Raw genomic sequence first — 25000 nt, 5'->3', positions numbered from 1 at the left:
GTGTGTGTGTGTTTGTGCGTGTGTCTGTCTGTCTGTCTGTCTTTCTCTCTCTTTATTATGTTTACAATTTTCTCTCAGCTGTGTTTCTTTTCTTGTATTCGTTTTTCTTTTCCTCCATCTGTGTGTGTGTGTGTGTGTGTGTGTGTGTGTGTATGTCTGTCTGTCTCTCTCTCTCTCTCTCTCTCTCTCTCTCTCTCACACACACACACACACACACACACACACACACACACAAGCGAGACGTGGGTGTATTTAGTCTTTTCAACATTGTTTTAAATAATCTTTCAAAGTTTGGTTGTTGTTTTGTTGTTTTGTTTGGGTTTTTTTGTGTTTTGTTTTGTTTTCTAATTTGGGGAGGGTTCTCTTCGATCAGGTTCAAGAACTGTCCTGTATTCAGCCCTGAAATGGCCCCTGTGCTGTCGGCTGAACTATGCTGAAAGCAACCTGATTTAATTATGTTCATTGTGTTTAAAACCTTCGCCGTACCTCGTTAGTGAAAAATTACCCGTGCTCTCATTTAAATCTAACTAACTCAGTTTGCAACTAAGTACTTGAAATTCTATCACTTTGTCCCTATATGATCTTTCCATGTCCCGACCAAAAATGGTGTTGTTTTGTTCGTAAACAAAGACGTAAAGTGGAGTGATGGCCTAGAGGTAGGTAACGCGTCCGCTCAGGAAGCGAGAGAATCTGAGCGCGCTGGTTTGAATCACGGCTCAGCCGTCGATATTTTCTCCCCCTTTACTGGACCTTGAGTGGTGGTCTGGACGCTAGTCATTCGGATGAGACGATAAACCGAGGTCCCGTGTGCAGCATGCACTTAGCGCACGTAACAGAACCCACGGCAACAAAAGGGTTGTTCCTGGCAAAATTCTGTAGAAAAAAATCAACTTTGATAGGAAAAATAAATAAAACTGCACGCAGGAAAAAATGTTTTAAAAATGGGTGGCGCTGTAGTGTAGCGACGCTTTCCCTGGGGAGATCAGCCCGAATTTCACACAGAGAAATCTGTTGTGACAAAAAGAGAAATACAATGCAGTACAATACAATACAATACAATACAATACAATACAACACAACACAGTACAATACAAATGAACAATGGAATTGTTGTTTAATATGTCTTTCCCTCTGTGTGTGTTGCAGAGATCTGAGCTACAATCAGCTGCAGAACATCGGTCGCAAGACGTTGAAGAGTTCCAACCTGCTGAAAAATGTGTACGTTGGACTGGACACTTCTCCGTGTGTCTGTGTCTCTCTCCTGCCTGTGTGTTTCTGTCACTCTCTCTGTCTCTCTCTCTGTCTCTCTCTCTCTCTCTCTCTCTCTCTCTCTCTCTCTCTGTATCGTCTCTTTGTAGCTCTTCTCATTCTGTGGTTCTGTCTGTCTGTCTGCGTCACACACACACTCTCTCTCTCTCTCTCTGTGTAAGCTGTCTTTGTGTGTGTATCTCTCTCCAATGTCTGTGCCGTGCTGTCTTTCTACCTCTGTGTTTCTCCTTTTGTCTTTCTGTCTCTGTCTCCTTTGCGTCTCCTCCCTCTGTCTTTCTGTCTGTCTCTCCTCTCTCTGTCATTCTCTGTCTCTCTCTCTCTCTCTCTCTCTCTCTCTCTCTCTATATATATATATATATATATATATATTTTCTCTCTCTCTCTCTCATCTCATCTCATCTCATTGTGTCTTTCTGTCTCTGTCTCTCCTCTTTCTATTATTCTGTCTCTGACTGTGTCTCTCCTGTCTTTGTTCAGTGTCTGTCTTGTCTGTCTGGGTGACTGTCTCCATTGCCCCTCCTCAATCTATGCCTCTCCTTACTCTGTCTTTCTGTCTCTTTCTCTTTCTGTCTGTCTTTTTCTGTCTGTGTGCCTCCACTCTGTCTATCTCTGCCTCTGCTTGTCTCTGTGTGTGTGTGTGTGTGTGTGTGTGTGTTTCTCTGACTGTCCATTTATCAGTGTAATCGTTTTTATCTGTTTGTTACCTATCAGTCTGTCTGTCGCGTGTCTGTACATAAATCTTCCCAGTCGTAATCTGTGCGCTTGTGTGCATGTGTGCCTCATGCTTGTGTAGTTATGTACATTTATGTTCTTGTGTGTTTGTGTGTGTGTGTGTGTGTGTGTGTGTGTGTGTGTGTGTGTGTTCTCTTATCTGTGCGCTTATAGGGGTATAAGTTAACCTCTTCAGGGGCATTTCCTCAAGTTCATTGATGTTATCTCTGCAAGTCTCTAAGTTAAAGGCTTGGTAAGAGGGACGAGAGATAGAGAGAGCTGGGAGAGAGGAAGCGAGGCAGATGGTCAGACTGTTGAAACATGCACAGGGGCAGAGAGAGAGAAGGTGGGGTGGGGGCAGACGGGGAGCCAGCTAGAAAGACAGGGAGAACGAACGAACGAACGAATGAATCTGTTTTTATTGAGGGGGGAAAAAAGAATAAGCACAAATGGCTTGTTTTCATCCTGCCCACACGAAATGGAAAAACATAACAAATACTCAATACAAAAGCGTCACATTGCATGAATGAATTTTTCAAGAGAAAGAGAGACAGACAGATACAGGGAGAGACAGACAGACAGATACAAGAGGGACGAACGCACAGAGACAGGGAGACAAACAGAGCGACAGACAGACAGAGACACAGATACAGAGAGAGAGTGAGAGACAGACAGACAGACACAGAGACATACAGAGACAGGAAGACAGACAGAGAAATGGAAGAGAAAGAGAGAGAGAGACAGGGGTGGGTGGGGGTGGTGGTGGGGGGGTTTCAACCGACGCTAAAAGCTGTCAAGAGTGACTGAGAGAGAAGAGGGGGGGGGGGGGGGGGGGGGAAGGGACGAGTTGGGGAGGGTGGGGAGGAGGAAAGAAGCACTTAATTATGTTTTGACTGTGTAGAGGGTGTGTTGACTATCATGCAGATACCTCAGCACTTTACTTTTAGCTCTCCCTTCCTTCCTTCCTTTCTTCCTTCCTTCCGGTATATAGCTTGTGTTGCTGGCTGTCTGTTGGGTGGAAGGAAAGTGCCCTCCTATTCGTCACAAAGCACACACACACACACACTCACACTGCTCGGATCTGTTGTTCACAATACGAACGTCAAAACAGCCCTGGGTGCCATTGGAGAGAGAGAGGGGGGGGGGGGGAGAGACAGATACAGACAGGCAGGCAGACAGTCAGGCAGAGGCAAAGACAGGGAGAGAGAATGATCTCTCTGTATGTTGAGAGGTAGACAGGAGGTTATATTACGCATAAGGAGCTACCGTTTGAGAGAGAGAGGGGATATAGAGAGAGACAGAAAGAGGGAGAAACCAACGGACGGACAGAGGCAAAGAGATTGAAAATGTTCGCTCTCTGTGAGTTGAAAGCAGCAGAGGGGGTATATATATTAGCCTAAGGAGCCATCATTGGAGAGACAGGGAGATGCAGAGGCAGACAGACAGAGACAGGAAGACATAAAGAGACAGACAGACAGAGACAGAGAGAGAGAATTATCGTTCTGTGTGTTGAGAGGTAGAGATGAGGATATAAACCTAAGGAGCTATGATTTGAGAGAGAGAGAAGGAAATGGACAGACGGATAAACGGACGGAGATAGATTGAAAATGGTCGCTCTCTGTGAGTTGAGAGATAGAGAGTGGGGGGGGGGAGGTCGGTATAAGCCTAAAGAGCCATCACTGGAGAGAGAGGAGTGGGGGGGATACAGAGAGAAAGAGAGAGAGACGTCTGTGGCTTTGACGCATTGGCACTTTATTGTCATTGACCATGAGGTCCTCATGACATGGGTAAATGCGTCAACATAGTCCTTTCATTCCACAACAAAACATTAGAATAAACGAATGGAAGTGGTGGTAGCAAAATTATTGAAACAAAACAAAGTTCTTTCCTTGAAAAAAAAAAAAAATGATAGCAACCAACAGGCCACCCAACACATAATAACTCCGTTCATTCATCTGTCAACGCAACAGACAGACAGACAGAGACAGAAAGAGGAGAGCACGCGCGCGTTTCAAAATCCAACAGCCGCAGATTATTTTGAAGCAGCGGTGAAGAGCTGGCTAAGTGCGGACAAAGGCGCAGGATGTGACGCTTGTTGACACAGATAGAACAAAGATACCGTGGACAATGTCGTCTCTTCTGGTCCCAACCTCCTCCTGCTTTGATTGTTTTGAGGTGCCCCCCTGCATGGAAAGCATGTATCAGATTAGGTCTGTGTGTGTGTGTGTGTGTGTGTGTGTGTGTGTGTGTGTGTGTGTCTCAGCATGCCCGCAGAATTCAAAGTACAGGTTAATTCATTAAATCCAATAAGAAATTTATTTGTGGTGTATGTTGCATAACAAATGTATGGAAATCATATTCTTTAACTGAGGGAGTTCACCACTATATGTTCAGCGCTTGTGTCGCGTTGCGTTGTGTTACAGTGGATTGTTTGGCCTTGTGGTAACGCATCCGCATAGGATTTGAGAGTTTCTGAGCACTCTGGTTCGAATCTCACAGTCGCCAGTATTTTCTCCTCCCTCCACTAGACCTTGAGTGGTGGTCTGCACGCTATAGTCATTCGAATGAGACGATAAACCGAGGTCCCGTGTGCAGCATGCAATAAGTGCACGTAAAAGAACCCACAGCAACAAAGGGGTTTTCCGTGGCGAAATTCTGTAGAAAAACCCACTTTGATGTGGGGGGAAAAAAGAAATTGCAGTCAGAAAAAAATGCATAAAATGAGCAGTGCCGTCAGTGTAGCGACGCGCTCTTCCTTCGAAGAGAAATGCGTCGTTACAAACGAGTAATACAATACAATACAAATACAACATTCTGCATTCTGTTCCGTTTTGCCTCATGTGATGAATGATATTGTTCTGTTCTGTTGTTGTGTTGTATTTCATTTATTGTTATATCCAGCTGAACCGTATCGCAGTGTGTTAGTGAACTATTTCATCGCGTTGCTGTGTACCGCTTTCTGTTGCGTTGCGTAGCATTGCAGTGTATTGTATCGTTGCCGTATTGAATCGTCGTCGTGTCGTTGTGTAATGTGTTTTGTTGTGGTGCATTATGTTGAATCGTTATAAATTATTTCCTTGTATTGTAATATGTTGTGTTGTTCATTGTTTTCTATGATGTTGTGTTGATTAAACTGCGTTGGGTCGTATATTGTTGCATATTGCATTGTTTGATATTGTATCAATTCAACCGCATTGTATTGTGTTGCATTGCATCACATTGTGCGATATTGCTTCACTTAAAATTGATTGCATTGCCTTGTACTTTGTTGTGTTGTATTGCAATGTATGATATTGCGTCAGTCAACTTTACTACAATGCCCTGCATTGCAATTTAGTTGCTTCGCATCTTATTGTACAATATTGTATGAATTAAAGTTGACTGCGTTGCGTTGTGTTGTGTTGTATTGCATTTCACTGTATTCCACTGTATTGCATTGTGTTGTTCTCTACGTTTCAGACAACTGGACCACAACCAGATCACTTGCGTTGCCGATGAAGCCGTCCGCAATTTGAACAAGATGGAGATTCTGTGAGTACTGACCCGTCTGTGTTGTCCTGTGTGTCTATCCATTCCCGTAGAAGCATCACTCCATACTCAGCACGACACAACACACCACCGCCATTCCGAACACAACGCTACACACAAAAACTACCACAAACCATTTTTGTAAATGCTGAAACTTGGATCAATATGTTATTCTAAAAATAAAATAGAAATAAAAAGATTGCACAACAATAACAACAACAACAACAACAACAGGAAGCAAACACCAAATAGAAAACGAGAAAGGAAAAAAAGTAATAACAAATAGATAGATAAATAAATAAATGATTGCATTTATACAGTGCTAAATATTGTTCTCAAACTAACCAAAGCGCTTTTATAGATAGAAAATAGATAGATAGATAGGTAGATTGATAGATAGAGAGATAACTTAGTAAGTAAGAAAGTAAATGAATAAACAAACAAAAAAGATAAATGCATTCATACAACGCTAAATATTGTGCGGAACCAAATCAGAGCGCTTTCACTCTTAGTTTTCACACACCCACACACACTACTAACACGACTCTGAAAAAGAGGAAATAAATACAAAGCATATAGATACAAAACATATAGATATACGTAGATAGAAGGCTACAGAAGCTATAAACAGAAAGGAAATGGAAGGTATAGAGGAGATGTTTAGAAAAGCGGTAGCTTGCTTTTAGGAGCAGAGTTGAAAGACGTAAGTACTAAAAACCCCAGCAGGTCGGAAAGTCTGCATCGAGTCCGTCTGCACATCCAAACCAACATCGTTTACAGAAAATTTTGTTGCTTTTTTTTTTTTTTTTTTTTTTTAAGTTGAAAACAAAAACGATAGCTACTCGTTCAAATCAAAACCTGATCGAGTACAAAGCTGTTAGATTTGTTGGTTTACAGTCTTGTCAGAGGAAAAGGCACCCGCTTCTACCCCTAAGTCCGGTAATAAAATGACTGCGCGTATTGTGACAGGACATAATCTATTTGCCTGCTTGCATGTGTGGGCCTTTAGTATTTGTTTGCCTTTCTACATCACTGTCTTGGTTTATGTGGTGTCTGTCAAAGGCGTTGTTGATTGACCTTAGGGGCACAACCAGCAGGTCGTTAAATTCAGCGTTGATGTATGTATATATATATGATTGTCAGTCGTGTCCGACTATGACCATCAGAACAGCAGAGGAGGCAACTGCTGTTCCGACTATTATGGCTAGAATTTGATTATAGTGGAGAGTGTCTTGCCCAAGTACATCCCCACTCTCTCGGCCAAGAGGGTTTTAGGACAGTCGGCGTTGGGATGGTTCCCAAAGGCCAACTAGCCCACAAGGCTGCAGCACTAAGAGCCAGTGCAGTTCTGTCTCCTAGTTTGAGAGTCATAGTCCTTCACAAAAGACTAAGCTGTAAATGATTTCCCATTGACTGAAGAAACCATTGATAATACAGCTCTCACTTTGCTGTTGGCCCAAATGTAAACTTATGTCAATCTGTGATATAAGCCGAGCGTTGGGCCAGACATGTTTCTATGCCCCCGGGGAACCACATTAATAAGCCTCTTCCCTTGTTTAGCATGGTTCTTGAGGTGTGGCCGACAGTCCGGATAACTGACTGCATGATGGGTAGGCCTTATCAAGAACCGAAAGTATGCCCTGTACAGTACACCTAACAGTACCAGTACAGTACACCTAACAGTACCAGTACAGTACACCTAACAGTACCAGTACAGTACACCTAACAGTACCAGTACAGTACACCTAACAGTACCAGTACAGTACACCTAACAGTACCAGTACAGTACACCTAACAGTGCCAGCACAGTACACCGAACAGTACAGTACAGTACACCTAACAGTACCAGTACAGTACACCTAACAGTGCCAGTACAGTACACCTAACAGTGCCAGCACAGTACACCGAACAGTACAGTACACCTAACAGTACCAGCACAGTACACCTAACAGTGCCAGCACAGTACACCGAACAGTACCAGTACAGTACACCTAACAGTACCAGTACAGTACACCTAACAGTACCTGTACAGTAGACCTAACAGTACCTGTACAGTACACCTAACAGTTCCAGTACAGTACACCTAACAGTACCTGTACAGTACACCTAACAGTTCCAGTACAGTACACCTAACAGTACCTGTACAGTACACCTAACAGTACCAGCACAGTACACCTAACAGTACCAGTACAGTACACCTAACAGTTCCAGTACAGTACACCTAACAGTACCAGTACAGTACACCTAACAGTTCCAGTACAGTACACCTAACAGTACCAGTACAGTACACCTAACAGTACCAGTACAGTACACCTAACAGTACCAGCACAGTACACCTAACAGTGCCAGTACAGTACACCTAACAGTGCCAGCACAGTATACCTAACAGTAAACAGTACACCTAACAGTGCCAGCACAGTACACCTAACAGTAAACAGTACACCTAACAGTACCAGTACACTACACCTAACAGTACCAGCACAGTACACCTAACAGTACCAGTACAGTACACCTAACAGTACCAGTACAGTACACCTAACAGTACCAGCACAGTACACCTAACAGCTCAACAGTAAAAAAAAAATAAAAAAAAAAAGTTTACAAAATTTAAAATGACACCATGCAAGAGGAGGACCTTTAAATTTGAGGCCGCTCGCTCTGGCATGGCTACATCCGACCGGATTTCACGAAGAGAGGGCGAAGTGGGCAGCATTAGTTTGCAGGTGATCCTGATTACTGTGTCTGTTGGACTATCTATGGCTGTTAATTTCTTATGGATGAATAGGTTGGTGGGTGTGATATTTCCTGTCATTGCCAACAAATGGGGGTAGATGGGGAGTTGGGGGTACCTGGAGACAGGGAGGAAGGGAAAGGGTCAATCGGCCACTAACAGCAGAGAGATGTTATGAATGGCTACAACATCCCCTTTTTCAGTGACGTCACCTGCACCAGAGGAGTGATGGTGGTGGTTGTGGAGGTGGGGGGCTGGGGGATGGGGTGGGGGCATGAAATGAATGGCTTCAGGAAACTATTAAAGACTATCAACATGGTAATTGACCAGTGAACTGACATGTTACACTTGGGAAAAGAGAGAGACAGAGAGAAGAAAATCAATCACACAGCCCCAATTGACCCCAACAACAACAATTCACCCATGTCTGCGTAGAACATCTGCGCGCCAAGAGAGAAAGCAAAAGGGACAGACCCCGGCACGATGACACTGACCTCAGTGACCCCCTGTCCCCCCTCCTCCACTACCCCCTCCCGACCCCCCTGACCCCCCCCCCCCCCACACACACACACACACACACATACACCTTCCTCCCTTCCAAGGAACTTTTTGTCAGCCGGACAAAGACGAATGGGAAATGCCAGAGCAGCAACAGCAGTGGTGGTTAGCGCTGCCAGCGGCATCCTCCCCAGTCTGATCACCTGCACGTGGTGGGCGCGCGCAGAGCTCTCTCCCTGTTACCACCACCAGCACCAGCAGCATCCACATCCATACCCCTCCTCTCTTTACGTCAGCCTCTCTCAGGCCACTACTCGCTCTCACAAGCCTGCAAAGGCAGCGAGAGGTACTCACTCTACTCCGCTGCTCCCTCCTGCCGTTCAGACCCGTCCCGAGGTGGAACCGGGCTCATCTCTCACTGGCTCTAAAAGACCGGCCTGTGGAACGCTCAGGGGAAAGGGGGACGGGTGATGGTGGCCGGGTTTGTGTGTGTGTGTGGGGGGGGGGGGGGGGGGCGTGTGAGGGGGGAGGTAGGTAGGTAAGCAAGGGCTTAACAGGACAGACCATTGATGCGGAGTTACCTGACTTTATGGGAAGGGAATACAGAGAGAGGGGGGGGGGAGACAGAGAGGAGAGAGAATGAAAGAGAGACAGAAGAAAGAGAGAGAGAGGGGGGGGACACAGAGACTGGAGAAAGAAACAGTGAGATAGGAGAGAGAGAGAGAGAGACACAGAGAGAGTAAAGAGAGAATGAGTCAGCGAGAGTGTGTGTATGTGCATGTATGTGAGAGAGAGAGAGAGAGAGAGAGAGAGACCCGCCCGCCCGCCGTCTATTTGCACAGATGATGAGCGAGGAAATAGGTAATTGGCGGCCAATGTGGCAGCTATTAGTTGTCGCACTGGCCACCAAATCATTCCCTATCCCCATCCCCTCACCACCACCCTCCAGCCCCTTCCCGTCTCCCGACCCACCCATCGTCATCCCCTCCTCATTCTCCTTCCTCACCCTTCACCCCCACCCCCTACCCACCCACAGAGTCCCCCGTGTTCACTGTTTGGCTTCCGGCCACCAGCATTGCTAGAGTTGTGTGGTGCCTCCGTTGTAGGTCTCCCTGTACGTCTCCAGACTACAACGTCCACATTCGCTCTCTGGCGAGGAAGGTGGCGGAATGGTTAAGACGCTTGCCTGCCAATACAGCATCTGTTTTGGTATTACTTTTTTTTTTCTTCTTTTTTTTCTTTTTTTTCTTTCTTTTTTTTTCTTTTTTTCTTTTTTTTTCTTTTTTTTTTCTTTTTTTCTTTTTTTAAAATTCTGGAATATTTTTCCGCTGTTTTAAAATTCCAGGGACTGGGGTGGGGGAGTACTGTGCTGTATATTTTTAGTCATTAGATTGCTAAGCTGGGTTTCTGTTGCTGCTGTGAATACTGGCAGGCATTGGGACAGTATGTCTGTGTGTGTGTGTGTGTGTGTGTGTTGGGGGAGAGGGTGTTATTTGTTTTATGCAGTTGCTTTTCTGGTGGTTTGGTTGAAGTGACGGTAACAGTTGGAACTGGCTTTAGAGTAAGATAGAGAAATAAAATACTTGTTTTGTTTGTGGTAGTTGGTCGTGTTCAGTTTCCGAGGTTAATCCACAAATGATTTGTCAGTGACATTACAAAGTCAGTAATGTGGTGTTAAACATCAACTTTATGGAAGCTTTTCTGGGAAAAGATTAAACTTTTCAAGAAAAAGGACAAAACACAGCATTCAGTATACAAAGACTTGAAAGGAAAAAACTTGTTTAAGAAGAAATGTAAGCTTATATCGTGCTCTTCTTGTAATACAGACGAACATCAAATGCTTAAAGGCAATGCAGACGATGAACAAATGCGAAAAATACACAGACTTTTTTCTTAGATTCAAACACTTCACTAAATATATATCTATTTTCAAGATCTGTGAGTGTCAAATTATCTATTTCAGTTATCACATCCACTTTTTCTTTTTTTACCCCCACAATAGAAAGCCATACTCCGTTTCCGGGCGTGTGTATGCTGGGTATGTTCTTGTTTTCATAACCTACCGAACGCTGACATGGATTACAAGATCTTTGACGTACGTATTTGACCTTCTGCATGCGTATACACGCGAAGGGGTGCAGGCATTAACAGGTCTGCACCTAAATTTGTTGTGTTTATGATTGTGAGGTCCTACATCAACATGGCATTTGAACATTTTAAGCCTTTTGTGTGTTCATATTGTGCATTGTTTGTGTAGTACACCCCACGCATGAATTTCTCTTGAGATTATAAAGTATTCTTTATCTTCTTCTTCTTCTTCTTCGTTCGAGGGCTGCAACTCCTGCGTTCACTCGTATGTACACGAGTAGGCTTTTACGTGTATAACTGTTTTACCCCGCCATGTAGGCAGCCATACTCCGCTTTCAGGGGTATGCATGCTGGGTGTGTTCTTGTTTTCCATAACCCACCGAACGCTGACATGGATTACAGGATCTTTTACGTGCGTATTTGATCTTCTGATTGCGTATACACACGAAGGGGGTTCAGGCACTAGCAGGTTTGCACACATGTTGACCTGGGAGATCGGAAAAATCTCCACCTTTACCCACCAGGCGCCGTCATCGAGCTTCGAACCCGGGATCCTCAGATTGAAAGTCCAACGCTATAACCACTCGGCTATTGCGCCCGTCATTCTTTATCTATATCTGACGTGGGAGATCGGAAAAAATCTCTACCTCTAACCCACTATGTGCTGAAACCGGGGGGATCGAACTCAGGAAACTCGGTGCGAGGATCAGTCAGCGCTGTGACCGCTAATTCGGCCACTGCATCCGTCACTTGTTGTTGACGAGAAAGATGGGAATGTCTCCACCTTTCACCCCACCAGGCGTCACTGGAGGGAGGAAGGAAGCCCCTATCTTCCAGATAGAAGCCCAGGGGCAGTTCGCCGCCCCTTCTCGTACATCACGCCCGTCCGTGTACACAGCTGGATGAAATATAAATCAGTAAAACTGAAGGAAATCGGCTCGACGGGAAGATAAATTGGGAGTTGAAGCACGTGGAACTAGTAGCAAGAGTCAAACTCACCACCGCGTCTTAACCACAGAACTATTAGCGTCCCTGTTAGAGCTAGGGTCCTGCAGCGGAGGTGGAAAGTCAGAGCCATCACTGTCACCACCACCACCACCACCACCAAGACAAATAGGAGAGGCGCGGACGGGGGGAAAGGGAGACAAACGACAAGTAAGACCACCAGAACAACGGCGTCATTTCCGGCGCCCATTACCTCGTTAACCCTTTGCTATCCCGACACGTGTCACCTGTCACTAATGGGTTAATACACGGCCCCCACGCCTGTCTATCACCCGCTCGCTGTGTCTGTTTGGTTTTGGGTGGGGTGGTGTGGTATGGGGAGGAAGGTTGTGGGGGGTGGGGGGGGGAGAAGAGACAGCTTGGGAAACGGCCAGTCTCCTGCACACACCCCTACCCTCCTCCCCCTCCTCCCTCTCTACCTTAGGTAGTTACCCCTGTCGGTCAAACCGTTTTGAGGAGAATACCGACGTGAAATCTGAATGTAAGTCATGGTCTGCGGCATTGAGTGTTTCCTGTCCCCCGCCTTTCTCCAGTAAGCAGGCAGAGATTCCAGAATGCCCCCCCCCCCCGCCCCCCCCTATCGTTTTCATCTTCCGTCCGTCAGTCCTCACTTTCTGTGAACATTCTGCATTTATTTGATCCCGATCTTCTTCTTCCAACTTTTTTATTGCTGTTGTAGTAGTTGCTGTTGTTCTTCTTCTTAGCATTAGTATTAACATCCCACCAACCTTCGGTCAGAGACCGATCTTTAATCGTTTTACAAACACCTAGTGATTTGCACAACGGGCTGCCTATCTGGGTAGATCTAACTGAGTGGCAGCTGCCTTTTGGTGCTCATCATTCGTTTCCTTGTCACACACACTTACGCATATTATGCTGTATGCGTTCACGGAAACATAGAAATAAGAACAAAGAAAGGAAGATTGTAACAAACAAAGGTGTAGGTGACAAAGGGTAAGCAGACTGTTTTTTTCCCTGAGTGACACAAGGTGATTTTCACACGGCCTGGGGGGAGGAGGGGTGCGGAGGGGGGGAGGTACCGGGGGGTGGGGGGGGGGAGAACAGTAGCCCATGGTGACAAGAGATAAGCAGAAGACAGTGATGTTGATTGTTTTATTGGGGGTGTGGGGTATTGGTGGTGGAAGGTGAATCGGTTTCCTTGTCCGGGCCCCTCCCTCCCTCCCTCCACCCGTCCTCCGTCGTCCCACGTGACCATCATAGGCCCCGTGAGAGGTGCAGAAGTAAGGATGATGTGACGTTCTTTGTGTGGAAAGTAAAAAGAAGACGAAAGATGATGCCCTCGGCAGTGTCTGCAGGCTATCTACAGATGGGGATGGGAAGATCAAGACATCTGTTAATTTGTGTGTGCTATGCGTGCGTCTGTGTCTGCGTTTGCAATCGTTTGCGAGCGCGCTAGCGCGTGGGTATAGTTGCAAGCGAATGTGAGTCTGTGTGTGTGTGTGTGTGTGTCTGTGTGCGTGCGTGTGTATGTGTCTGTGGTTTGTTTGTGTGTGTGTGTGTGTGTGTATGTGCGGGTGTGTGTGTGGGGAGGGGGTAGGTATGTGCGGGTGTGTGTGTGGAGGAGGGGGGTGTGAATGTGCGTGTGTGTGTGTGCGAATGCGCGCAAGCATATGCATGTGTGTGTGTGTGTGTGTGTGTACGCGCGCGTGCGCGTTTGTGTGTGTGTGTGTGCGTGAAAGGTGGAAGGTATGGATCGGTGTCTCGTGACGGGCGACATGCCGCCGATTCATTGACTCACTTCCGGGCCAGCACGTGAGAACGATGTGACGTCATTATTGATCAGACACAGTGCAGTTCAACAGACATCCTGCCAGTTGCAGGCTGGCGCCGAGTTGTCTGATAATAATAGTAATAATAATAGTAATGACAACAATAATAACAACAACAACAATAATAATAACAACAATAACACTAATAAAAACAATAATACTAATAGTAATGGTAACAATAATGATAACAACAACAACAAAACAATAATAATAATAATAATAATAATGATAAATACATTACTTTGAGGGAAAGGTGGACCACTGAGCTGAACAAGTTTAAAAGCTGGATACAAAACATTCGTGGAGCGGTGACTTACTGGTAATGCCCCCCGACAAGGAAGCAACTGTCAACTGGTTCGAATCCCATATGTTGACCGGGGGGATTTTTTTTTTTTTTTTTTTTACTCCCCCCTCCACTAAACCATAAGTGGTTGTCTGGGAGCTAATCTTCCGAATATGACGACAAAGTGAGGTCCCGTATACAGCATGCATTTGATGCACGTAAAAATAAATAAATAAATAAAATAAATAATAATAATAATAATAATCCATGGAAACAAAAGGATGATCCGTGACAAAACTGTCTGGAAACATCCACTTTGTAATAAAACAAATACACTTGCAGATAAGAGGGCCGGGGGGAGGAGTGGGGGGGGGGGGGGGCGGGGAAACAATAAGGGGTCTCGCTGCACTGTGGCTATGCGCTCATCCTCAGGGAGAGCAGCAGAGAAGTCTGTCATGACAAACGGAATTACAGTAGATACAATGCAAAGTGTGTGTGTGTGTGTGTGTGTTTCCCCACGCCAATCAATATATATATCTTTTTACCAATCACCCCTTCATGTGGCGGTTCACACGGATCACCAGTTTGTCAGTACTACAGACAGATAGTGATCCTACCTTTTTCATTGGTCCTGCTTCATGAAACATGCATGATGGTGACCTGTGTGTGTGTGTTCGTATTACTCTGATGTTCATCATCACTTCCACTCCCCAGTTCTGTCACATCATCATCATCTTTCTCCCTCTCTATGTGTGTGTGTGTGTGTGTGTGTGTGTGTGTGTGTGTGTCTCCCTCTCCCTCTCTCTCTCTCTCTCTGTCTTTCTGTGTCTCCTCTCTCTCTCTCTCTCTCTCTCTCTCTCTCTCTCTCTCTCTCTGCCTGTCTTATGTTCTATCTGTCTCTGTATATATTTCAGTCTGTCTGACTGACTGACTCTCTCTCTCCCCTTTCTCTCTCTCTCTCTCTCTCTCTCTCTCTCTCTCTTCTCTCTCTGTATCTCTTCTCTCTCTCTTTCTGTGTCTCCTCTCTCTCTCTCTCTCTCTCTCTCTCTCTCTCTCTCTCTCTCTCTTTCTGTGTCTCCTCTCTCTCTCTCTCTCTCTCTCTCTCTCTCTCTCTGTCTCTCTCTCGTGCGCGCGTGCGCGTGTGTTTGTATGTGTGTGAATGTGTATGTGTGTGAGCGTGTGTGTGTGTGTGTGTGTGTGTGTGTGTGTTTTCGCTCGCGCGCGCTTTCGTTTGTGCGTGCTTGCGGTGTGTATGTCTGTGTCTGTGGTGGTGTGTGAGAATATTGTCGCCGAGGCTTTCCCATCAGCAAACAAACAGTGGAGACAGTGTGGAGGAGGGGTGATTGTGACGGTGTTTGCCCAGCCAGTCCACAATGCCTGATGGATCTCTCAGGGTCTGTCCATGTGGGGTGTCGGATTGAGAGTCCTCTTTTCAGAGCCCGTTTCCTGTCTCGGTGATCCTTGTCACTGGGTAACTGGCGATCGCTATCATTTAATGTCTGGTGATCGTTATCGTTTAATAGGTAGTGATTGTTATCACTGAATATTTGGCGATCGTTATGTCTGAGTAAGCAGTGATGGCTATCATTTGATATCTGGTGATTGTCATCACTGAATAAGTCGTGATCGTTATTACTTCGTATCTTAGGAGGAAGGTGGCAGGATGGTTAAGACGCTCAGCTGCCACTATAGTGAGTCCGTAGGGGTGTGGGTTCGAATCCCGCTCTCGTCCTTTCTCTCATGTTTGCTTGGAAAAATCAAACTGAGAATCTAGTCTGTCGGATGAGACGATAAACCGAGGTCCCATGTGCAGCACGCACATGGCGCACTGAAGAAGAACCCATGGCAACGAGAGTGTTGTCCTCTGGCAAAATTCTGTGGAGGAAATCCTCTGTGATAGGTGGGCCTACATAGATATATAAGCTGCACTCAAGGCCTGGCTAAGCGCGTTGGGTTATGCTGTTGGTCAGGCATCTGCCTAGCAGATGTGGTGTAGCGTATGTGGATTTTTCCGAACGCAGTTACACCTCCTTGAGAAACTGAAACTGAAAACTTAATATCTGGGGATCGTTATCTTTAAATAAGTAGTGATCGTTGTCATTTAATATCTGGTGATCCTTGTCACTGAATATCTGGCGACCGTTATCACTGAATAAATAGTGATCGTTATCCCTGAAAAAGTAGTGAGTAGTTATCATTTGATGTCTGGCGATCGTTATCACTTGATATCTGCGATGGTTATCACTGAGTAAGTAGTGATCGTTATCACTGAAAAAGTAGCGAGTAGTTATCATTTGATGTCTGACGATCGTTATCACTTGATATCCGGGGACCTTTATCGCTGAATAAGTAGTGATCGTTATCACTTAATATCTGGAGATTGGTACCACTGAATGGCTGTGATGGCTGTCACTTAATATCTGGTGATTGTTCTCACTAAATATTTGGTGATCATTATCACTGAATAATTAGTGATCGATATCACTTAATATCTGGTGATCATTATCACTGAATAAGTAGCGATGGCTATCACCTGATATCTGGTAGTTGTTATCACTGAATAAATAGTGAGTAGTTATCATTTGATGTCTGGCGATTGCTATCACTTAATATCTGGTGATCGTTTTCACTTGATATCCGGCGATTGTTATCACTGGATAAGTAGTGATCATTATCACTAAATATCTGGTGATGGTTATCACTGAATAAGTAGTGATCGTTATAATTTAATATCTGGTGATCGTTATCACTGAATAAGTAGTGATCGTTATCAGTAAATATCTGGTGATCGTTATCATTGAATAAGTACTGATCGTTATCACTGAATAAGTACTGATCGTTATCACTGAATAAGTATTGATCGTTATCACTTAATATCTGGTGATCTTTATCACTAGCTTTCAGTTTCAGTTTTAGCTCCGACGAGGTGTCAAAGCGTGCGTGCGGACTGATCCATATACGCTACATCCACATCCCCGTTTGAGAGAGAGAGAAAAAAAAAAGGGGGGGAGCAGATGACTGTCATTCGGACAAACCCTGCGCGTTGGTCAGGCCGTGTTAGCCTGTGCCCTGGGTTAGTGTGAACCAGTAACCAAACGTGAAATGGATAAGGAAACAAAATAAAGAAATACATCAAGACTGGTGGTGGTTATCATTCACTGCTGATGATCATTGTCGCCGATTGTCTCTCTTGAAAATCATAGTGGTTGACAAGTGAAAGACTGTGATTTTCATATCTATTGTTTATGTGTTTTACACCACAAGTTAATTTCCCTTTGGAGATAAATATAGTATTTTGTATTCTGTACAGATGAATCGTCCGAAATTGTAATGAATCTCATGAGATAGTGCTTTGTAAAATAAAATGAAATAACATAAAATGTAATAAAACTATTGAATTAGAATGAGATAAAAATGATTACACTGTTACAGAAATGTTTAACAAAACCCATCAATGTTCATTGAAAACAGACATGTCGGAATGTTCTTCACGGTATTGATGATAATATACACACCGCTTTTCCATTTAGTTCGGGGAACTGACAAAATCATGTCAAGTCCAAAGGTATTGTTTATTAGTTCTTTTCTCCCTTCCTTTTCTCTTGTTTTCCTTCGTTTTGCAGAAATCTGTTGTCGTTCAGGAAAGCCATGTTTGCACAGACCTTTTTTTTTTTTTTAATCGTCTGCTGAAAAATATGATATGAGTCACGTGATTTGGGGACTGCGGCCATTGTGTCGGTCACGCGCTCATGTTGACTGACGATTGGCCGACAAATAAAACGTGGGGAAGACGGCTGGGGTCCATAGGGCTTGGAGCTTTAGGCACAAACAGAGGGGGTGGGGGTGCGGGGCAGATGAAAGGGAGGCAAAATGTGTGACTTTAGTTTGTACTGCCTCTGCGCTACCGTGATGTAGTTGATATTATTTTGCACTGTCTCCAAGTAATGATAATTATATTGGTAATAATAACAATGATAGTAATGATGATAATTATGGTAACCATAATCATAACAACAACAACAACAAGAACAATAACAACAATAACATTAATAACAGCAGTAGTGGTAGTAGTAGTAATGATGATGGCGACGACTACGACGACGACAGCAACACCACCAACAACAACAATATTTCTATACCTCCTTTAGAAGTAAATCATATAGCGTTTAACACTGTAAAGACCGACGTGTATCTGTACACTATACACTAAAACGAAAACTTTCATGCGTAACTCTGCACAGATCTCCACTCAAAAACTCGAATGCATCACATACAACACAACACTCATCGCACATATCATAATCTTACCTCGCCCTATATCATCTTTGTTCAGGCTTTCAGCATGAATTTTAAAACAAATGAAAGAAAAAATATATTTTAGAAAAAGAAGAAGAAAAAAAGACATGAATGAATGAATGAATGAATAAATAAATAAATAAATAAATAAACAAGATTGGTAAAAAAAAAAAAAAATTAAAGTCAAAATGGCGATGATGCATATATATTTATCTTGATGTCCCGCGCTCCAAATGATCTGATTTGAAATGCAAATCGGTTGTGCTATTTTCTCCGTCTGTCTCGCTTGGTCGGTCGGTCGGTCGCTATATCTGTCTCTCTCTCTGTGTCTCTGTCTCTCTCTGTCTCTGTCTCTGTCTATCTATCTATCCCCCTTTCTCTCTCCCTATCTCTATATCTGTCCCTCTCTCAGTCTCTCTCTACCCTTACCCGCTCTCTCTCTCTCTCTCCCTCTCTCTCTCTCTCTCGCTTCCCCACCGCTGAAACACAATACCAGTATACACACGTGTACCTTGTGTCTGGGAATGTGCATTATTTTAATGTTTCGCACAAACCTAGGCTAGGGTCTCAAAGCCTGACTGACACTTAAGGTTTATGCGTGGGTCAGGCCCAGACATCTGCATTTCTTTCTTTCTTTCCTGGCAGATTTACTGTAGCGTGTATGGATCAGCCCGCACGCTTTGACACGTGCTTGAAACTGAAACTGGGAGTGTGCACTGCCGTCAGCCGAAAAACGTGTGAAATTTTCATTCTTTCTCAGTTTTCTGCTGTTGAGTGGCCGTGTCAGTGGCTTCTACCATGAAGGAATGGCTTCTACCATGAAGGAAAGAGCGATAAAACCAAAACATCATTTCGTATCATCGTCCTGCCCTACCATCAGAGAAGGAAATAAAGAAAGAAAGAAAGAGGATCAGTTGAATTCCGATGCACGTTTTGTATGAGGGTTCTAAAACATTCGGCTTGTGAGTTTGCATAAACTTGTTTGTTTGGTGTGGGGGTTTTTCCCTCGCGTGTGAACTGAAAACTTCTTTCCTGTTTTGAAGATGAAACGAGTAGATATAGAAGTTCGAAAATTATAGATAGTAATTTATTGTAAAATGGAAAGCTTACTATCTGAAACATTCGTTAAATTTTAATTAATGGGGTAACATATATCTTATAACAGAAAAGCTTTTCAAATGTGACTTGCAATTAAAAAAAAATCTATTCTTGAAATATTTGTTGTTGTTGTTGTTCTAGCCAAAGCATTGAAATGTGGAGGGGAAAAAAATAATTGAATTGAAATAAATTATTGTATAGAAGTATGAAAGTATTTTTTTTAAATCTTTGAAGTGATAAAGTTTTAAAAGACGATGAACAGTAAAATAAGAATAATGAAACAAAAAAACAACAACAAAAACACGCATTTCCTTCATATGCAAATAATTAACTGCAGTACTATGAAACAAGACTGAACAAAAACTGATTTCAGTTTCAGAATTACAGCGTGTCACACGTTATTCATCACGCTTAGGGACAGGTGCGCAGTGCCTCAAAAACTGACAGGCCATTAGTGTGGAGTGATGGCCTAGAGGTAACGCGTCCGCGTAGGAAGCGAGAGAATCTGAGCGCGCTGGTTGGAATCACGGCTGAACCGCCGATATTTTCTTCCCCTCCGCTAGGCCTTGAGTGGTGGTCTGGACGCTAGTCATTCGGATGAGACGATAAACCGAGGTCCCGTGTGAAGCATGCACTTAGCGCACGTAAAAGAACCCACGGCAACAAAAGTGTTGTTCCTGACAAAATTCTGTAGAAAAAAATCAACTTTGATAGGAAAAACAAATAAAACTGCACGCAGGAAAAATACGAAAAAAATGGGTGGTGCTGTAGTGTAGCGACGCGCTCTCCCTGGGGAGAGCAGCCCGAATTTCACACAGAGAAATCTGTTGTGATAAAAGTAAATACAAATACAAAAAATAAGTCATAGCAAACAAACAAAAATCACATGCCTAAGTTATAGAAAGAAAGATGAAAAATGTACAGATATGTACAAATATGGATGGTCTTACCCATTACCATCAGTGTGCAGTGTGTGTGTGTGTCTGTCTATCTGTCTGTCTGTTTCTCTGTGTACACAGTGTGGTGTGTGTGTGTGTGTGCGTGTGTGCGTGCGTGCGTGCGTGTGTGTGTGTATGTGTGCAATGTGTTGATGTATGTATACAGTGTTGGTATGTGTGTACTGTGTTGTTATGTGTGGACAGTATTTTTGTTATGTGTGTAATGTATTGGTATGTGTGCACAGTATGTAGGTGTGTGTGTGTACAGTGTGTTGGTCAGTGTGTACAGTGCGTTGGTCAGTGTGTTAATGTATGTGTACAGTATGCTGGTCAATGTGTACAACATGCTGATAAGTGTGCACACTGTGTTGGTCAGTGTGTACAGTGTGATAATGTGTGTGTACAGTGTGTTGGTCATTCTGTGTTCAGTGTGTTAATGTGTGTGTACAGTATGTTGGTCAGTGTGTACAACGTGCTGATAAGTGTGCACACTGTGTTGGTCAGTGTGTACTATGTGATACTGTGTGTGTACAGTGTGTTGGTCAGTATGTACAATGTGTTCTTAAGTGTGTACAGTGTCTTAGTAGGTGTGTACAGTGTGTTGGTTTGTGTGTATAACGTCTTGGTCAGTGTGTACAGTGTGTTGGTTTGTGTGTTTCAGGACCCTCAGTGACAACAACCTGACCTCACTGCCTCACAACGTGTTTGAGGGCATGCCTCATCTCAGGGTTCTGTAAGTACACTGTTCTTTCCCTTGTTCAAACCTGGTTCCTTTACTCTCTGCATGTTTCCCTCCGATAGAGTGTTGTCTATTTCTGGGGAAAGGAATTTTTGTGTCTGTTGCTTGGGAAAAGAATTGTGTCTATTGTTCGGGGAAAGAATTTTGTCTATTGTTAAGGGAAAAAATATTATATATTTTTAGATAAAATGATTTTGTTTGTCATTACGGAATAGAATTGTTCCTATTGCAAGTGGGGAAAAAATGCTGTTTGTTGCTAGGGGGTGGGGGATGACTTGTTAATGTGTATTTGCTTGTTTATTCGACTAGGCCCTTTGTATATTTGTTTCTTTGTTTGTCTAGTTCTTGACATCCCTCTTTCTGTTTGTATGATGTGTGTAAAAATGCATATATGGAAGAGAATTGTGTGTGTGTGTGTGTGTGTGTGTGTGTGTGTGTGTGTGTGTGTGTGTGTGTGTGTTTTCACGTTGTTGACACTGTCCTGTTATGTTGACGTTAACACAAGTAAGAATGCGTTCCCATTCAGAACTCTTTCTAGTGTTGACAGAATGGCTCGTTCTTATGCTGGCATGACTGATCCGTTCAGAAACGAAACTCTTATCACGCACGTGCGTTATTAATATGTCATTTCGAAAAGAACTGCCAAAGTTCGCTGATGTACATGAATGGAATTCAGTATCGATCAGGCGCCGTGGCAGAATCGATACGCGTCGGACGTGTTCACCAGTGATCAGAGATCCAGACCCTGTTTCGGCATGGCGTTGTGTCCTTTGCGAAAGGCGCTTTACTCCGAATTTCCCCTCTCTCCATTCAGGTGTGAATGAAGGTACCTGACTTCGGTTTGGGAAAGTTTAGATAAACGACACAAGGAGAGGATTGGGCCCCGATTTCCAATGAAGGAAGGTGGCAGAATGGTTAAGACGCTCAGCTGCCAATACAGAGAGTCCGTGAGGGTCTGGGTTCGAATCCCGCTCTCGCCCTTTCTCCCAAGTTTGACAGGAAAATCAGACTGAGCGTCTAGTCTTTCGGGTGAGACGATAAAACGAGGTCCAGTGTGCAGCACGCACTTGACGCACTGAAAAAGAACCCATGGCAAGAAAAGGGTTGTCCTCTGGCAAAATTAAGTAAAAAGAAATTCACTCTGATAGGTTCGCGGATATATATAAACAGGCACTCAAGGCCTGACAAGCGCGTTAGGTTATGCTGCTGTCAGGCATCTACCTAGCAGATGTGGTGTAGCGTGTATGGATTTGTCCCAGCGCAGTGACGCCTCCTTGAGAAACTGAAACTGGAACTTTGCAGTGCCGAGCTTCAAGACACGGTGGATAAGAATTCACTGTCCCAATGGCTGTGAATGGCTACAGGGTCTTTAACCTTTAACATCGATGATGAATAAGGATACGAATGATGATGATGATGATGAAGACGATGCCTACAGCTGTGGAGGTCCATGTGAGGTTTGAGACTGCATGACAAGGTGGCACTCTTTCGATTCCTGTGTCAGGCAGACCCCGGAAGAATCAGACGCTGTGGAAATATCGATGGAAAGAATGGCGTAGTTTTCCATTGCAGGACCCCCTCATTCTGTCGAAGGCGAAGAGGGATTTCGATTTGGTGTCGATGTCAATATAACGAGTATGCTTGAATGTTTGTTTGTTTGTGATTTGTGTGTGTGTCAGCGCGCGTGTTTTTCATGTGTGTGTGTAGGGGAGGGGTGTATGTTTGTGTGTGTGTGTGTGTGTGTGTTGGTGCGTGCGTGTTCATGCATATCTGTTTGTGTTGTTGTGTCGAAAGAGGGATGGACTGGTCGGTCCCCTGTTTGCTCAGGCTCAAACTGATTCTGTGGGTGTGTTTCCCCACTTGGTGAGGAAGAGGGTGGGGGTTGTGGGGGGTGGGGAAGGGAAGCGAGACAGAGAGAAAGAGCTGCAAGAAGGACGAGTGAAGGGGGGCTGGATGTTGTTTGATGTTCGATGCAGAGCTTACACTACCCCCCTCACCCAACCCTCCCCCGTGCCCCCTCCCCTCCGCCGTTAATATGATCACACCGCTTTGATCTCGGCCAATATCACCCCCACCGTATCCCCAACCTCCCCACCCACCCCTCCTATCCCTTCCATCTTCCTCCATTTCCTCCACCTCCAGCACCCCCACCTCCAGCACCCCCAGGTCCCTACATCTTGCCAGCGCCCTGTTATCCGTCTCTTGCCGGCCGCTCGTTCCGGTCTGAAAGGGAGGGAAGTTGGGTACTATACTGTTTAGTGATGATGACGGATGCCGGCCCGGTCTCTCTACTACATGTACTATTACCATCGTCATCATGTCCTGTTGGTCATTAGTGCTGCTGCACTGTAGTTTTTAGTCAGCTGTGATTTGTGGTGGTAGACTACCAGTGATAGGTCTTAGTGATTTGGGGGCTGTACTGGTTTTTACTGGTAGTGATTTGGGGGCTACACTGGTTTTTACTGTTTGTGATTTGGGGGCTATACTGGTTTTTACTGGCATTAATTTGGGGGCTATACTGTTGTTGTTTTTTACTGTTAGTGATTTGGGGGCTGTACTGGTTTTTACTGGTAGTGATTTGGGGGGGCTATACTGGTTTTTACTGGTAGTGATTTGGGGGCTATACTGGTTTTTACTGTTGTCTGAGTTCTGGTTCTTGTACCGGAGTGAAGTCTGGCGAGTGACGATGCCACGTTAGTTATACGTTTTTTCTCTCTGGTTGTTGCTGCTCGGGTTGTATGTCTGGTGCTGTTCTAGTTTTGCAGCTTCTGTTTAGTGATGTTGTCGCTTTGGTTCGGTGTGTGGCATCTTTGGATGTTGTTGTTGTTGTTTGTTTGTTGTTTGTTTGTTTTGTTTTGTTTTGTTTTTAAGGGGGTGAGGGGGATAGAGGGTCATTTGATTGTTGGTCTGTACCAGGTGTGTGCGTGTATCCTTTGATACTAGTGTACTGGTTCTTCATCCAGTGAATTTAGTGACGTTAATTATGATTCTTGTGCGGTTTCAGTTCTGTAATATGCGATTGGTGTTTGACCACCACTGTCTGAGTTCTGGTTCTTGTATCGGACGGCAGTCTGACGATTGATGACGCCATGTTAGTTTGACTTACGTCTCTCGTGGTTGTTGGTTGCTGTACGGGTTGTGTATCTGATGTCTGGTGCTTGTTCTACTTTGTAATTGTATTTGTGTTCCTTTTTATCACAACAGATTTCTCTGTGTGAAATTCGGGCTGCTCTCCCCAGGGAGAGCGCGTCGCTACGCTACAGCGCCACGCATTTTTTTTTTTTTTTCCCTGCGTGCAGTTTTATTTGTTTTTCCTGTCGAAGTGGATTTTTCTACAGAATTTTGCCAGGAACAACCCTTTTGTTGCCGTGGGTTCTTTTACGTGCGCTAAGTGCATGCTTCACACGGGACCTCGGTTTGTCGTCTCATCCGAATGACTAGCGTCCAGACCACCACTCAAGGTCTAGTGGAGGGGGAGAAAATATCGGCGGCTGAGCCGTGATTCGAACCAGCGCCCTCAGATTCTCTCGCTTCCTAGGCGGACGCGTTACCTCTAGGCCATCACTCCACAGTTGTGGAGTACTGTTCTGTTATAATGGCTTTTGGTCTGGTGGACTGGTGTTTCGTCTGGTGTCTGGTATTATACAAGGTTGACGGCAGCATGTGTATTACACTATTTTTGTTTGTTTTGCTCTTTGTTTGTTTGCCTCTTTTTTTTTTCTTTTTCTTTTTTGACTAAGCGCGTTGGGTTACGCTGCTGGTCAGGCATCTGCTTGGCAGATGTGGTGTAGCGTATATGGATTTGTCCGAACGCAGTGACGCCTCCTTGAGCTACTGATACTGTTGGGCTTTACTACGTTATCAATCAATCAGTCAATCAATCAATCAAAAACACTATATTAATCCACATTGAAATTAAGTCGTGCAATCACAGGCTCGTTGTAAACACTGGCATAAAATCATCATGCGCACCATAAGAAGAGATTAAAACTAGTCAAATAAGAATTCCCAATAGCTGACGATAGA

At 44.4% G+C, this 25000-nt stretch overlaps 1 protein-coding gene across 2 annotated transcripts in view; it reads left to right on the top strand.

The window, feature by feature from the left end:
- Positions 1 to 25000, top strand: part of LOC143293535 (slit homolog 2 protein-like) — a 280554-nt gene that overhangs the window by 154441 nt on the left and 101113 nt on the right. For both annotated transcript variants that reach the window (XM_076604455.1, XM_076604454.1), the window contains exons 5-7: positions 1147 to 1218; positions 5440 to 5511; positions 20897 to 20968. In XM_076604455.1, the coding sequence (XP_076460570.1) occupies positions 1147 to 1218; positions 5440 to 5511; positions 20897 to 20968 (216 nt within the window). The remainder of the gene's footprint in view (positions 1 to 1146; positions 1219 to 5439; positions 5512 to 20896; positions 20969 to 25000) is intronic.

The sequence above is a fragment of the Babylonia areolata genome, chromosome 19 (assembly GCF_041734735.1).
Source record: "Babylonia areolata isolate BAREFJ2019XMU chromosome 19, ASM4173473v1, whole genome shotgun sequence".
Lineage (NCBI taxonomy): Eukaryota > Metazoa > Mollusca > Gastropoda > Neogastropoda > Buccinidae > Babylonia > Babylonia areolata.
This window is presented reverse-complemented; position numbering and strand designations above follow the sequence as displayed.